Source organism: Coregonus clupeaformis, chromosome 19 (assembly GCF_020615455.1).
Source record: "Coregonus clupeaformis isolate EN_2021a chromosome 19, ASM2061545v1, whole genome shotgun sequence".
In the NCBI taxonomy this organism is placed as follows: Eukaryota; Metazoa; Chordata; class Actinopteri; order Salmoniformes; family Salmonidae; genus Coregonus; species Coregonus clupeaformis.
This window is the reverse complement of record NC_059210.1, coordinates 33,083,072-33,096,589: the sequence shown is the minus strand read 5'-3', so window position 1 is coordinate 33,096,589 and position 13,518 is coordinate 33,083,072. Positions and strand designations below refer to the sequence as shown.

Here is a 13,518-nt window from a genome sequence, read left to right as displayed (position 1 = left end):
TTATCGCGTCTTTATTGTTGGAAAATAAATACCGTTTTCATTATCGATTGCATTATTATATTTGTACATGTTAATGCGCTTTTGAAATTGTGTTCAACAAGCTAGCTAGCTAGCTTATTAAAATTATGAAATCCTTTTTGTGGCCCTCTGAGTCTGTTAACGGCGTGACGTCAAACCAAGTCGTGTTGACATCAAGCTACAGAGTAGCTAGCAAACATATATATTCAGGAAGATCAACTAACCCAACACCTGTGGACTTGCTAGATCCAACATTAATGTTCTCATGGTGTTATTCGGATATTCGTGGTCTCTCACGCATGCTCGTGGTGTCCTGTGCATAAGACATGCAGAACGGATATAACGAGATTGGGTTTGTTCAGCAAATTCTTAGCTTGAATTTGGTCCCAAGGAAAAATGGCACCAATCGAGGCAACGACACATCGCTTAGCGACTTCTCAGGTAAGATTCAATCTACAGCCTCTCTCTGTTTTAGCCAGTCTAACAGTATTCGCCGTAAACCTTGTAAAGTGAATGTTTCGTTAAGCCAGTTAACCGATTTAACGTAGCTAGCTAGTTACTACTAGCAAGCAAGCTAAATTAACATAGCTAACGTTAGCTATTGTGAACGTTAATAAACAAGTACAGTAAGTAGCTAATCAAGTGCTAGCTAGCCAGCTTGCAATAACAATATTATCTATTGTACAAAGCAGACGGTTTTAAATTGCCCCTAACGTTAATCCATATATTAGCCACCAATGGTATTTGAGAGAAAGTGTAATGTGTTTGTGAGGGAAATATTATTCTCCAGATTACTGTGTGTGAGAGATTTATATAATGTGTCATCTTTAGCAGCTTAGATTATTTCGCAGGGTTATGTAGGGTCAGTTTTACATAATGAATACAGAGAGAATGCCAAACATGGTAGTATAGTATTGAATTCAGAAGACGTGTCAGAGACAACAGGCATGCGTGTAATGTCTGTCTAACCCAGCGTTTCCCAAGCTCGGTGAACGTTTTAGTTTTTGCCCTAACACTACACAGCTGATTCAAATTATCAAAGCTTGATGATTAGTTTATTATTTGAATCAGCTGTGTAGTGCTAGGGCAAAAACAGAAAACGTGCAACGAGTTTGGGAAACCCTGATGTAACCTCTGGGCAATTCCTTGGTAACAGAATGACGCTGAAACGCTGATGTTTCACTTTAAAATGTACGCCAAACAAAAACCATACAACTCAATGCAGAAGGACTAGCTAGATTACTTAGGTACACAAAGGTAGAAATATGCAATATCATGCATATTTGGGTATTATTCTACAAACTGGCTATTATTTTAATGAGCTCTGCCCCCGAACAAGACTACATTTGGTCCGGACCGGACCAGATCTGTATCAATCATAGACTTCTAAGTTTCACAAGTTTGGACATCATAGTAAAGCACAGTACAGTAGAGTATAATACTGTACTCTACTCTAGTGTGCTCTACTATACTGAACTATACCTTTCTTTACTGGGCTGTCCAAACTTCTGGAACTAGACGTCTATGATTGGTTCCGATTTATTGAGAGAATCAGAAAGGGGGCAAATACTTTTTCACGGCACTGTATGTCGGTTTTTGGTAACAGAATTACAGGACACTAGGCACTATTTGTTTAACTTACAAAGGCAATTAATTTATCCAAAACGAAATATAAATGTTGATATTAGGCAGGGGTCTTCAACATTGTGTTTTGATGTATTTCTAATAACTTGAAATACTTTTTCTGGTAGATGTTTTTTAAGACCCATTTTCCATTTGTTTGACCAGAAATCAAAGCCTTTGCTTATTCCTAACTTTAGGATGGAAATTGGTTGGAAAATGTTATATGCCTTAATAAAATACTCTTAGCATTCATATGACATGCTGCTATGAACTTCACCTGTTGGTGCTCATGGGTCCGTTTAAATGGAAATGCCCCTCTGCTAAACATAGCTCTGTTATATCATGATACGCTAGCATTTTTATTTATTTACATTTTAGTCATTTAGCAGACGCTCATATCCAGAGTGACTTACAGGAACAGTTAGGGTTAAGTGCCTTGCTCAAGGGCACATCGACAGATTTTTCACCTAGCCAGCTTGGATTCAAACCAGCGACCTTTTGGTTACTGGCCCAACGCCCTTAACCGCAAGGCTACCTGACTACACTTACTTCCATCAGTTGCCTCACTCCCTCTGCTCTTTCTCTCAGAGATGTGGTATGGAGTCTTTTTGTGGGCTGCTGTCTCTTCACTGGTGTTCCACCTCCCCGCTGCTCTCCTGGCCCTCGCCACCCTGCGACAACACAAGATGGCCCGCTTCATGCCCATCGCCATCCTACTGATGGGCATCATGGGCCTTGTGTGTGGCGGTGTCCTCACCAGTGAGTTATTCACCTCATCTTCTGATAAGCCATAAACATTATTGTACACATAGACATCACTACTCATCAAGTCAGTGCTCAAAGCCATGATGTTCAAATTATTTTATACATTGCTAAAAGCAAAAATGTTCTTTGTGCTTGTAGGTGCCGCCATAGCTGGGGTGTACAAAGCAGCAGGGAAAAGGATGATCTCCTTGGAGGCCTTGGTGTTTGGAGTGGGCCAGTCCTTCTGTGTTCTCATAATCTCCTTCTTCAGAGTCCTAGCTACACTCTAGCACTAGGACACAGGATTTAAAGGAGGGAGAGTGTGAGGGGGAGAGAACATGCAATCAGCAGGACGGCATATGCAAGACACAGCTGTTCCTTCAGAGGCCTTATTTTCTATAACCGTTACCGGATGACTCTTTGTTTGATACATGATTATTTTCCAAAGTGGTATATTTCAGGGCTGACCAGAGGCTCTGTCTTCTTCAATCTGTGTTAGTTTTCATTCAGATTGTTGTGTGTGTTGCTGTGGCACTATACTCTGAACTGGCCTTCTCATTTTGTGTGTTATATATGTATCATACACATGGCTGAGAATGAAACATTCCAGAATGCAGAAAAATAGCGCTCTACAATTTGGTTGAGTAAACTCCCAAGTTTTACTGTTCAACGGCCTGTAAAAGACTAGCCTATACATGTCTGAGCCTGCATGCCTTTAGAGAAACATTAAAGGAGCGCATTCTCTGTTCTGTTCCTCCACAAATCATTCATCTTAATACAATGTCTTGACTGAGGTGTGATGTCTTTACAATGAGGCACAGTGCTTGATGATATGACACTGGTATTGACATTTAAATATTTAAGTCAGACATAGCTACAACTTTAAGCTTTGTTATTTCCACATGTATTTTATAGCATTAGAGATAGATTGGCCATACTTTAACATTCCTACTTGTGGTGTGTAAAAAAAAGTTTGTACATAATATTTAAGCCCATTCCAGCTTATTCTGTAAGCATAGAGGCAATGAGGAGGAGGAAAGTTGTAAGTACCCAATCTCTCTGTATGTTGCTGAGCAAACCATAGGGCCCTCAAAACTCAACTCTGGACCTCAAAGCCAGTTCCACTTCATTTTTTAAATTGTTCCCTTCTAATCAAGGACTGATTTAGACCTGGGACATTAGGAGGGTGCAATTAATTGTCAGGTAGAACAGAAAACCATCAGGCTCCGGACCTCGTAGGGTAAGAGTTGAATACCCATGCCATAAGGAAGAGTTGATTCATGTATTTTATTCTCGTTAAATACTATTTTTCCATATTAGGGTATTTTCAGATGGTTGATCAGTGGGTTAAATCCAGTGTGTATGCAACATACTTCTTTGAGTGAAATCTCAACACAAAACAGTTGCAGACTGCTCTTGGTTCACTGGTGGCGTCAATGCGCTTATAACTGTTTCTCTTTCAAGAACCTTTGCAGCATTGCTCAGTTTTTGTTAATTTTATGTTGGCCTTGATGGTGTTAAGGTGAACAGTATAATATATTGTTACTTTGGCATTGATTATGCTAAAGGAATAAGAGGCAACCTCACTAAACCATGAATGTGAATCTAATTTCCTTAAAATCCCTTGTGGAATTTCTTAAACCTTTACCAAAGAGAACCGAATACAAAATGTACAACTGATTTAGTTTGAACTGAAAGCCCCCATGTCCCAAAATCCTACTTTAATTAAGGATTTTGACAGTGTATCTTGAGTATAAATCTGGAGTCGTGTATAAGGACAAGGTCAAATTCCCATACCACCATAGAAAAGCACAGCTTTGCAGAGATCTCTATTCCAAGCCAAGAGTAGCAAAGAGTAATCAAGCATTATTTACAGTTAAACTAAAATGTTTGTTTTATTATTCAGCATGGCTGCATGCAGATTGTCCAAAACGATCAGCAGATTAGTGGCGTCAGTGTAGTGGTCATTATAAATGCAGTAATGATACAAGGGGTGGATTGAGAGCAGTAATAAAAAAAAAACATCCTTTTTCAAAACACTAGTGTGGTGGACTGGTTATAGGAACAAATTAGGATATTTTAAGGTTGGCTTGGCGATAACACTATTGGGTAATGAATCATTATTGTAATGTAGACATTTGTGGTGATTAAAGTTTCTCAGCAGCAGGCTAGAGCTGGTTTACTTTCTGGCAGTATCATGAGGGGTGATGTTGAAAGCCATGCTCTGCTTATCTGAGCCTTGGACACCTCAATTCCACAGAAAGTTTATTTTTCTAAAGTTCTTAAACTTTCCTCATTGTAGCATGACTGCACACTACTGTTTTATAGCTAGTTGGTTTGTCTTGTTTTCAATAAGTTAATGCTCTTTATTTACCATGTGATTTGAATCCATGGATTTTGTTTTTACAAGGTTGATTTTATTACAATAAATTAAAGTGCCAATTGTTAATATTTTCATGTAATAAAAAAGTTGACATTATAATCATTTGAGTAGTGTATTGATTTCCACCAGACTGACTTCAACTAATTTTTACAATACTGCATGACACCAGAGTAGTGTGTATAGAGTATAGACCTCCCTCACTGATTATCTCCTGCTCCATCTTTCTGCCTCTCCATACACACACACAGATGGCACTCCTGTGCCTTTACTGCCTCCACTAGCCAACTCCCAGCAGCAGCATGGCTCTGTGGCGGACGGAGGGAGTAATGTGGCGTTACCAAGGAGAAACTACACACAGATGACTCATCACGAGGGGGCAACCGTATCCAGGCTGTACTCCATGTATTCCTGGCATGCACCATGAGACAGCCTGGCGCTTTATATGATCATCACTGAGAACTGAGCTAATATCTGTTTCCCTGGCTGTTTCATGTTTTCCATGCACTTCAGGCAAAACACTGCTGAATATTTGATAAATGAATTAACCAAGGTCTTATTATCCTAGTGAATTGTTTTGTAGCTTTGTGCATCAAATTAAAGCAGGGAGGACAGTGCACTTAATGACACTTCAGAATCAACTTTTTAATAATTAACAAGTATAGGTATGGATTTACTATTTTTAAAACATTTTGTTTATAATTATTTTCTTTTTTAAATAATCTGGCGTGCAAGGCAAAGGTAGACATGATAGAAAATAGACTATGCGCAGGTCAATCCATGTGTGTCTCCGGTAAGGGGGGTTCAGTTCTTTGGTCTGATGTTTCTGCCTGTGCTGTGTGCTGCTGTGAGACAGTCTCTCCCCTCTTCTCTGCTGTGCTCTCTCCCTGACTGGCCCCCACTGGGCTTGGCCCTGGCTTGTCCTCTGTTACTGGCCAGCTGTCCATCTCCTCACCCTCGCCAGTCCTCTCCTTCTCCTCTGCTTCACCTGCTGTTTGGATTATTAATAAAACACAGCAGAGATTAGATTTTCAATCTCAAAGACAACAGAGAACAAGACAGAACCTGCCTTTTTTACAGACAAAGATAAACCTATCAAAATTGAACAGAAAAATAAAAAATGTTTCTTGATTAGATTATTATCATTCAAGAAGTCATTTCTGTTTAATCCAAAACAAGGTTATTCTAGACGTTAATATCTGCACTCTAGAGCATGCTGTAAGGTAGATATTGACTGAGGCTTGTCGGCATAATGATGAAGCATCACTTTAATAAATCTGTCACATTAATTCTACCATAGAGGACCTGATATCCAGTCCTCCTCCATGCCTGTAATTGAAGGTGATTTGCCAGAAAATTGTGATGAATATCCTTGTGTCAGAATGCTAACAAGTATATGAGATGTAATAGAATGGTAATTGCACTACAGTGTATGTGGTGCTGAGGGCCTGATGGGTGAGTTATTATTATCATTACAGAACAACAGTGGAGGACAAAGCAGAGAGAAGGGGAGCAAGTGGGCATATGCCCATTAGCCCAAGGCCCCAAACATTTTCTACATTTGGCACAACGCCTCAAAAAGAGCATCCATTTTACAGCCATACACTCATCTTAAAATCTCCCTTTCAAACCATTTTTATTTAGTAACTTATTACCCCCCCCATTGAAACCCTCAGTGTAAATATCCTCACAAAATGTAATTGTGAAGATTTTTACACTGAGGATTTTACTCTAACACCCCCTTACTCACCCTCCTTCCCCTCAGGCTGGTCCTCACTACAGGTAGGGAGCTCCCCAAGGTTGGCACGTTTCTGGACTGGTGACCTCTGCAACCGAGGCAATGCTGCCTTCAGCTCTGAGAGGGAGAAGAAAGACAAACAACCTGCCTCATGAATTTACCTCAGATCCAAAGTGTAGCAGGACATCTATGAACACAGCTAGGATTTTCTATGTATTTGACACACACCTGAGTCTATACATATTAGAATCACCTTTGGCAAGTCTCTAAGAGCTTGCACACCTGGATTGTACAATATTTGCACATTATTCTTTAAGAAATTCTTCAAGCTCTGTCAAGTTGGCTGTTGAACCTTGCTAGACAGCCATTTTCAAGTCTAGCCATAGATTTTCAAGCCGATTTAAGTCAAAACTGTAACTAGGCCACTCAGGAACATTCACTGTCATCTTGGTTGTTGTTGTTTTTATCGCACTGCTTTGCTTTATCTTGGCCAGATCGCAGTTGTAAATGAGAACTTGTTCTCAACTGGCTTACCTGGTTAAATAAAGGTAAGGTAAAATAAAATAAATGAAATTGGTAAGCTACTACAGTGTATATTTGGCCTTGTGTTTTAGGTTTTTGTCCTGCTAAAAAGGTGAATTTGTCTCCCAGTGTCTGTTGGAAAGTGGACTGAACCAGGTTTTCCTCTAGGATGTTGCCTGTGCTTAGCTCTATTTCGTTTATTTATATCCAAAAAAAATCCCTTGTCCTTGCCAATGACAAGCATAACATGATGCAGCCACCACCATGCTTGAAAATATGAAGAGTGGTACTCATTGGTGTTTTGTTGGAATTGCCCCAAACATTACACTTTGTATTCATGACAGTTATTTTCTTTGGCACATTTTTTGCAGTTTTACTTTAGTGCCTTATTGCAAACAGGATGCATGTATTGGAATATGTTTTATTATGTACAGGCATCCTTCTTTTCACTCTGTCATTTAGGTTAGTATTGTGGAGTAACTACAATGTTGTTGATCCATCTTCAGTTTTCTCCTATCACAGCCATTCAACTCTGTAACTACTTCAAAGTCACCATTGGCCTCATGGTGAAATCCCTGAGCGGTTTCTTTCCTCCGGAAACTGAGTTAGGAAGGATGCCTGTATCTTGGTAGTGACTGGGCATATTGCAAGGCATTGGAAAACCTCCCTGGTCTTTGTGATCTAATCTGTGTTTGAAATGCACTGCTCGACTGAGGGACCTTACAGATAATTGTATGTGTGGGGTACAGAGATGAGGTAGTCATTCAAAAATCATGTTAAACACTATTATTGAACACAGAGTGAATCCATGCTATTATGTGACTTGTTAAGCAAATATTTACTCCTGGACTTATTTAGGTTTGCCATAACAAAGGGGTTGAATACTTAATGACTCAAGACATTTCAGCTTTTAATTGTTAATGAATTTGTAAAAATGTCTAAAAACAATGTTTTCCCACTTTGACATTATGGCGTATTGTGTGTAGGCCAGTGACACAAAATCTAAATTTAATACATTTTAAATTCAGGCTGTAACACAACAAAATGTGGAAAAGGTCAAGAGGTGTGAATACTTTCGCTCTGGATAAGAGCGTCTGCTAAATGACATAAATGTAAATACAGTATAGGCTTTGTATATGGCTCTGATCCTCTGTAGTAGCCTGTGGTATCCAGCAGGAGGTGCTCTCTCTCTCTGCTGCTGAGCTCACCTTCGGGGTCCAGCAGAGCAGCATGTTCTCGGAGGAGAGAGTCCTCGTAGACAGACACAGCTCTCCGCTGGGGAGAGGGCTTCATGCGGGGCCGGGGTTTAGGAAGGCTCTCTAGGGGACGACCAAGACACACAGGACTCAGATACACAATCACACACAACATAACTGGAGGTGGGTTTAGGCACTTGACACTTGAGTCACAATGACATTCAAAAAGACCAGATCAGGCATGGCACTACCCAACACGTTTGGGATGCCATCCTCTGCCATAATCTAGACCCAAATAACATCAGAGGAGTGGGTGCTAAATATTGGTGGTGGATGAAGGGAGTTCCCCCCTTCTTAATGTAAAATGCTTTGAGCACTTGGGAAATACACTGTAAAATCAAGTAATTCAGTCATTCAAATTATGCATTGTTGAGTCAAAACCAATCCAGTCCAACTTCTGGCAAATGGACTCCCAGAATTGATCTCAGCTCTGTTTGATTGTGTAAAACAATCTTTCCAATACAGACAAGTGCATTAGGAGCTGGCATCCACAAACGATTACAGTATATAGAAAACAGAGAGAGACACTGAAGTAGTTATTATTCTCTGAGCATTCACTGATCTTGCATTATTTCATATTAAGCTCATAATGGAAGACAAATAATCAAAGAGAGTGGGAGAGACAAAGAGAAGAGACAAATACAAGCTAACTTGGTCTTTTTCTGCACAGACAGAAAAACACCAACGCTGCTCATATATTTTGTCACCAAGGATAACAAAATTCTGCCCTGTTAAGAAGAGAGGTGAGGACTGTATATAAGTGTACCTTCAGTAACTGATTGTGCTCTCTCAGAGCGCTCCCTGCTCTCCAGGGCAGAGGGTCCCCTGCGTGGCGATGGGGCAGGGGGAGTCTCCTTGCGGGGGGAGGGGCAGGGGGGTTCCCTCTGCTGGGGGTGGGTCTGGGAGGGCTCTGGCTTTGTTGGCTGGTTCTCCGGGCCTGTGGCTTTGCTTGGCTGCTGGGGAAACCCCAGGGACGTCCTAGCGGCAGCAGGGTGCTGCTGGGGGGCTGGGAGAGGGGGTTTGGCTGCCACTGTGGGCTTGGGAGGGAGGGGGCCGATGTGACGTCCTGGGAGGAGGGGCTTATCTGTTCGGATAGCCTCCAGAGGTGTTACGCCTGCTCTGATTGGCCGCCTGGTGTCTGAGGAGAGAAGGGAGGTACACTGAAGTCATTACTGCAACATAACATTTACATAATGGTTTAGAGTATGGATGGATTTATTACATGGACATCCATTCACCAGCTTTAAGTGTCAGAATTACCTGAAGCTGATGTGGACATAGTGCGAGGCTTCATGAACGTGGGTGGAGGTTCCGTTTTTTTGTCAAGAATTGCACCTGAGAAAGAGGAGAAGATTATAGAAAACTGGTAGGTTCACCTATTCATACTATGAGCCCCACCATAATTGAAGCAGCCTGACACACAAAGAAACTAACAAATCCACACAAAAGACATCTAAGGGAGCTGTCACTGTCACTGTCACCTTTAGAGCACAAGCCATTGGCTGATAGTGCCGAGTTTCCTTCTGAGTGGATGTGTGAACTGACCCTTGACCTCCAGCACTGAGTGACTCCCAGGCTGGCCTGTGTGTAGCTCTGACCTCCCATGAGCCTCTCTGGCCTGCTCTAACCTTAGGGTCAACTCCAGGTATCACTTTATTTATTTATAGATGTAGGATTGATTTATCTGATGGCCTTTACCTCACTGGTCTTCTCACTGGCCTTTACCATCTGAAGGTGAATGTTACAGAAATAAGCACAGTTTTTCAATTTCTATCAAATCAAAATTAGTTAGAAAATTATCTATTATTTCAATGGTTACTCAAGAGGCAGGATAAAACCCAACAACTGCATTTGACATTATACTAGCATCTACTGTCAAATCACATCACTAGTGTCACAGCAACACTTTTACTTGACAGTCTACAATTCAACAGTTGAGGTGAGAGGAATAATTGCATTTTTCATCTGTGAAAGTAAATATTCATATGCTTGTTATTTATTTAATAAATAGTTGTATGATGGGAGTATTCATAAACAATTACATTTATTGATAAGAGGAAAGGGAGAGCTTTATGTCAAGCCTATTTGTGAGTTCCTAGATCAAGCCATGTGGTAACTAGCATCTAAATTAGCATGCTAATTAAGGTTGGGAATGGTTGTCACATTGATGTTTGGGTTGCTTGTCACAACCATCCCCATTGTAACAATGTACCCAATAAAGCTAAATGACATTGAAAAGATGCCTAGAATACTTGTTTTCCGGACATTGAAAAGACATCTATGTTCCACAACTTTGAACAGCACAGCATAGTCCAGTAGAGTTGAATTCAGCAGAGTACAGTACAGTGCAGTTGAGTTTAATTCAGTAGAGTACAGTACATTAGGAGTACAGTACAATTGAGATACAATACATATTGTACTCTACCCTACTGTGGTGTACTCTACTGTACTATACTCTACTTTACTGTACCCTACTGTGCTCTACTGTACTGAACTATACTCTACTGTACTCTACGGAATACACTACTTTTCTTTCCTGTACTCAGCTGTGCTCTACTGTATAATGTGCTGTCAAAACATGGGAAACATGGATGTCTATGATTGGTTCTGTTTTGGTCCGGTCCGGACCCGCTTGTCAAAACTGTAAGTCATGCGACTCCGACAGAATCAGCAACATTCACACACACGCACACCTGTTCCTGATTGAAAAGCATTCCTTGTCTTCAACCTAATTTGCATAATTGGCCATGTGCATGTAATTGTGATGGATGCTGTAGGAATAACGTTGTGGGAGAGACAAAAAGTGAGTAAAAAACACCCTACATTTACATCCCGCCCTGAATGTAAGCTAGGGCGGGATGAGCCAGCGGCGGCTTCCCGCATGCGCGATTCATTTGCAGTCTGGACGTGGAGGGGTGAACTTCTCCTGCTCTGACTGCAGCTGGTAGGGACTTCTGCGCGAGGACTGGGCCGCCTGTGAGTGCTTTGGGACAGGGGTGGGGCCCACGGCAGCACCCGCTGCTCGTTGAGAAGAGTAAGAACGATACGTGCTTTCACGTCAGAGTCTCTAAAAGTCTCCAATAACACCAGAAAATGTTTTTTCGCTAGATTTGTTGCTAGTCGCTTTTTTGAAAATGTGTCGCTAGAGGGGTCTGAAAACTCGCTAAATATAGTGACAAAGTCGCTAAGTTGGCAACACTGCTAGTCACTACTCCTACCCAAACCGCCCCTCTGCTCCCTCTATGGACATTTAATCAACCCCCCCTCCCCCAATGGACAATTCCCCTCCCCACACCCCAATGGACATTTATATTTATAATTATCACAGTTGTAAATACAGTGAGGGAAAAAAGTATTTGATCCCCTGCTGATTTTGTACGTTTGCACACTGACAAAGAAATGATCAGTCTATAATTGTAATGGTAGGTTTATTTGAACAGTGAGAGACAGACTAACAACAAAAAAATCCAGAAAAACGCATGTCAAAAATGTTATAAATTGATTTGCATTTTAATGAGGGAAATAAGTATTTGACCCCCTCTCAATCAGAAAGATTTCTGGCTCCCAGGTGTCTTTTATACAGGTAACGAGCTGAGATTAGGAGCACACTCTTAAAGGGAGTGCTCCTAATCTCAGCTTGTTACCTGTATAAAAGACACCTGTCCACAGAAGCAATCAATCAATCAGATTCCAAACTCTCCACCATGGCCAAGACCAAAGAGCTCTCCAAGGATGTCAGGGACAAGATTGTAGACCTACACAAGGCTGGAATGGGCTACAAGACCATCGCCAAGCAGCTTGGTGAGAAGGTGACAACAGTTGGTGTGATTATTCGCAAATGGAAGAAACACAAAAGAACTGTCAATCTCCCTCGGCCTGGGGCTCCATGCAAGATCTCACCTCGTGGAGTTGCAATGATCATGAGAACGGTGAGGAATCAGCCCAGAACTACACGGGAGGATCTTGTCAATGATCTCAAGGCAGCTGGGACCATAGTCACTAAGAAAACAATTGGTAACACACTACGCTGTGAAGGACTGCAGCACCCGCAAGGTCCCCCTGCTCAAGAAAGCACATATACAGGCCCGTCTGAAGTTTGCCAATGAACATCTGAATGATTCAGAGGAGAACTGGGTGAAAGTGTTGTGGTCAGATGAGACCAAAATGGAGCTCTTTGGCATCAACTCAACTCGCCGTGTTTGGAGGAGGAGGAATGCTGCCTATGACCCCAAGAACATCATCCCCACCGTCAAACATGGAGGTGGAAACAACATGCTTTGGGGGTGTTTTTCTGCTAAGGGGACAGGACAACTTCACCGCATCAAAGGGACGATGTACGGGGCCATGTACCGTCAAATCCCTCAGCCAGGGCATTGAAAATGGGTCGTGGATGGGTATTCCAGCACGACAATGACCCAAAACACACGGCCAAGGCAACAAAGGAGTGGCTCAAGAAGAAGCACATTAAGGTCCTGGAGTGGCCTAAGCAGGCTCCAGACCTTAATCCCATAGATAATCTGTGGAGGGAGCTGAACGTTCGAGTTAAACATACTCTTGCCACCAAGTACTAAGTCATGTTTTGCAGAGGGGTCAAATACTTATTTCCCTCATTAAAATGCAAATCAATTTATAACATTTTTGACATGCGTTTTTCTGGATTTTTTTGTTGTTATTCTGTCTCTCACTGTTCAAATACACCTACCATTAAAATTATAGACTGATCATGTCTTTGTCAGTGGGAAAACGTACAAAATCAACAGGGGATCAAATACTTTTTTCCCTCACTGTATGTATAGTTGAAGTCGGAAGTTTACATACATCTTAGCCAAATACATTTAAACTCAATTTTTCACAATTCCTGACATTTAATCCTAGTAAAAATTCCCTGTCTTAGGTCAGTTAGGATCAACAATTTATTTTAAGAATGTGAAATGTCAGAATAATTGTAGAGAGAATGATTTATTTCAGCTTTTATTTATTTCATCACATTCCCAGTGGGTCAGAAGTTTGCATACACTCAATTAGTATTTGGTAGCATTGCCTTTAAATTGTTTAACTTGGGTCAAATGTTTCGGGTAGCCTTCCACAAGCTTCCCACAATAAGTTGGGTGAATTTTGGCCCATTCCTCCTGACAGAGCTGGTGTAACTGAGTCAGGTTTGTAGGCCTCCTTGCTCGCACAAGCTTTTTCAGTTCTGCCCACAAATGTTCTATAGGATTGAGGTCAGGGCTTTGTGA

At 41.4% G+C, this 13,518-nt stretch overlaps 2 protein-coding genes across 2 annotated transcripts in view; one reads left to right on the top strand and one right to left on the bottom strand.

Moving 5' to 3' along the window:
• Positions 1-172: 172 nt before the first annotated feature.
• Positions 173-4,867, top strand: LOC121531864 (transmembrane protein 170A). Its single transcript, XM_041837384.2, has 3 exons — positions 173-459; positions 2,230-2,400; positions 2,545-4,867. Exons 1-3 carry the CDS (start codon positions 345-347, stop codon positions 2,673-2,675), a joined length of 417 nt encoding a protein of 138 aa, XP_041693318.1. The 5' UTR covers positions 173-344; the 3' UTR covers positions 2,676-4,867.
• A 522-nt stretch (positions 4,868-5,389) lies between these two features.
• Positions 5,390-13,518, bottom strand: part of carmil2 (capping protein regulator and myosin 1 linker 2) — a 38,181-nt gene continuing 30,052 nt past the window's right edge. Inside the window, exons 35-39 of the mRNA XM_041837382.2 lie at positions 9,542-9,616; positions 9,048-9,419; positions 8,234-8,344; positions 6,516-6,620; positions 5,390-5,756 (exon numbers count right to left, since the gene is read on the bottom strand). Coding sequence (XP_041693316.1) covers positions 5,539-5,756; positions 6,516-6,620; positions 8,234-8,344; positions 9,048-9,419; positions 9,542-9,616 — 881 coding nt within the window. The 3' untranslated portion in view covers positions 5,390-5,538. The remainder of the gene's footprint in view (positions 5,757-6,515; positions 6,621-8,233; positions 8,345-9,047; positions 9,420-9,541; positions 9,617-13,518) is intronic.

Excerpts from the sequence above, each read along its gene's own strand:
- LOC121531864 (XM_041837384.2), top strand. The coding sequence starts at position 345 with ATGCAGAACGGATATAACGAGATTGGGTTTGTTCAGCAAATTCTTAGC. Across the intron at positions 460-2,229 it reads ATCGCTTAGCGACTTCTCAG|AGATGTGGTATGGAGTCTTT; the intron begins GTAAGATTCAAT and ends TCTTTCTCTCAG. Across the intron at positions 2,401-2,544 it reads GTGTGGCGGTGTCCTCACCA|GTGCCGCCATAGCTGGGGTG; the intron begins GTGAGTTATTCA and ends TTGTGCTTGTAG.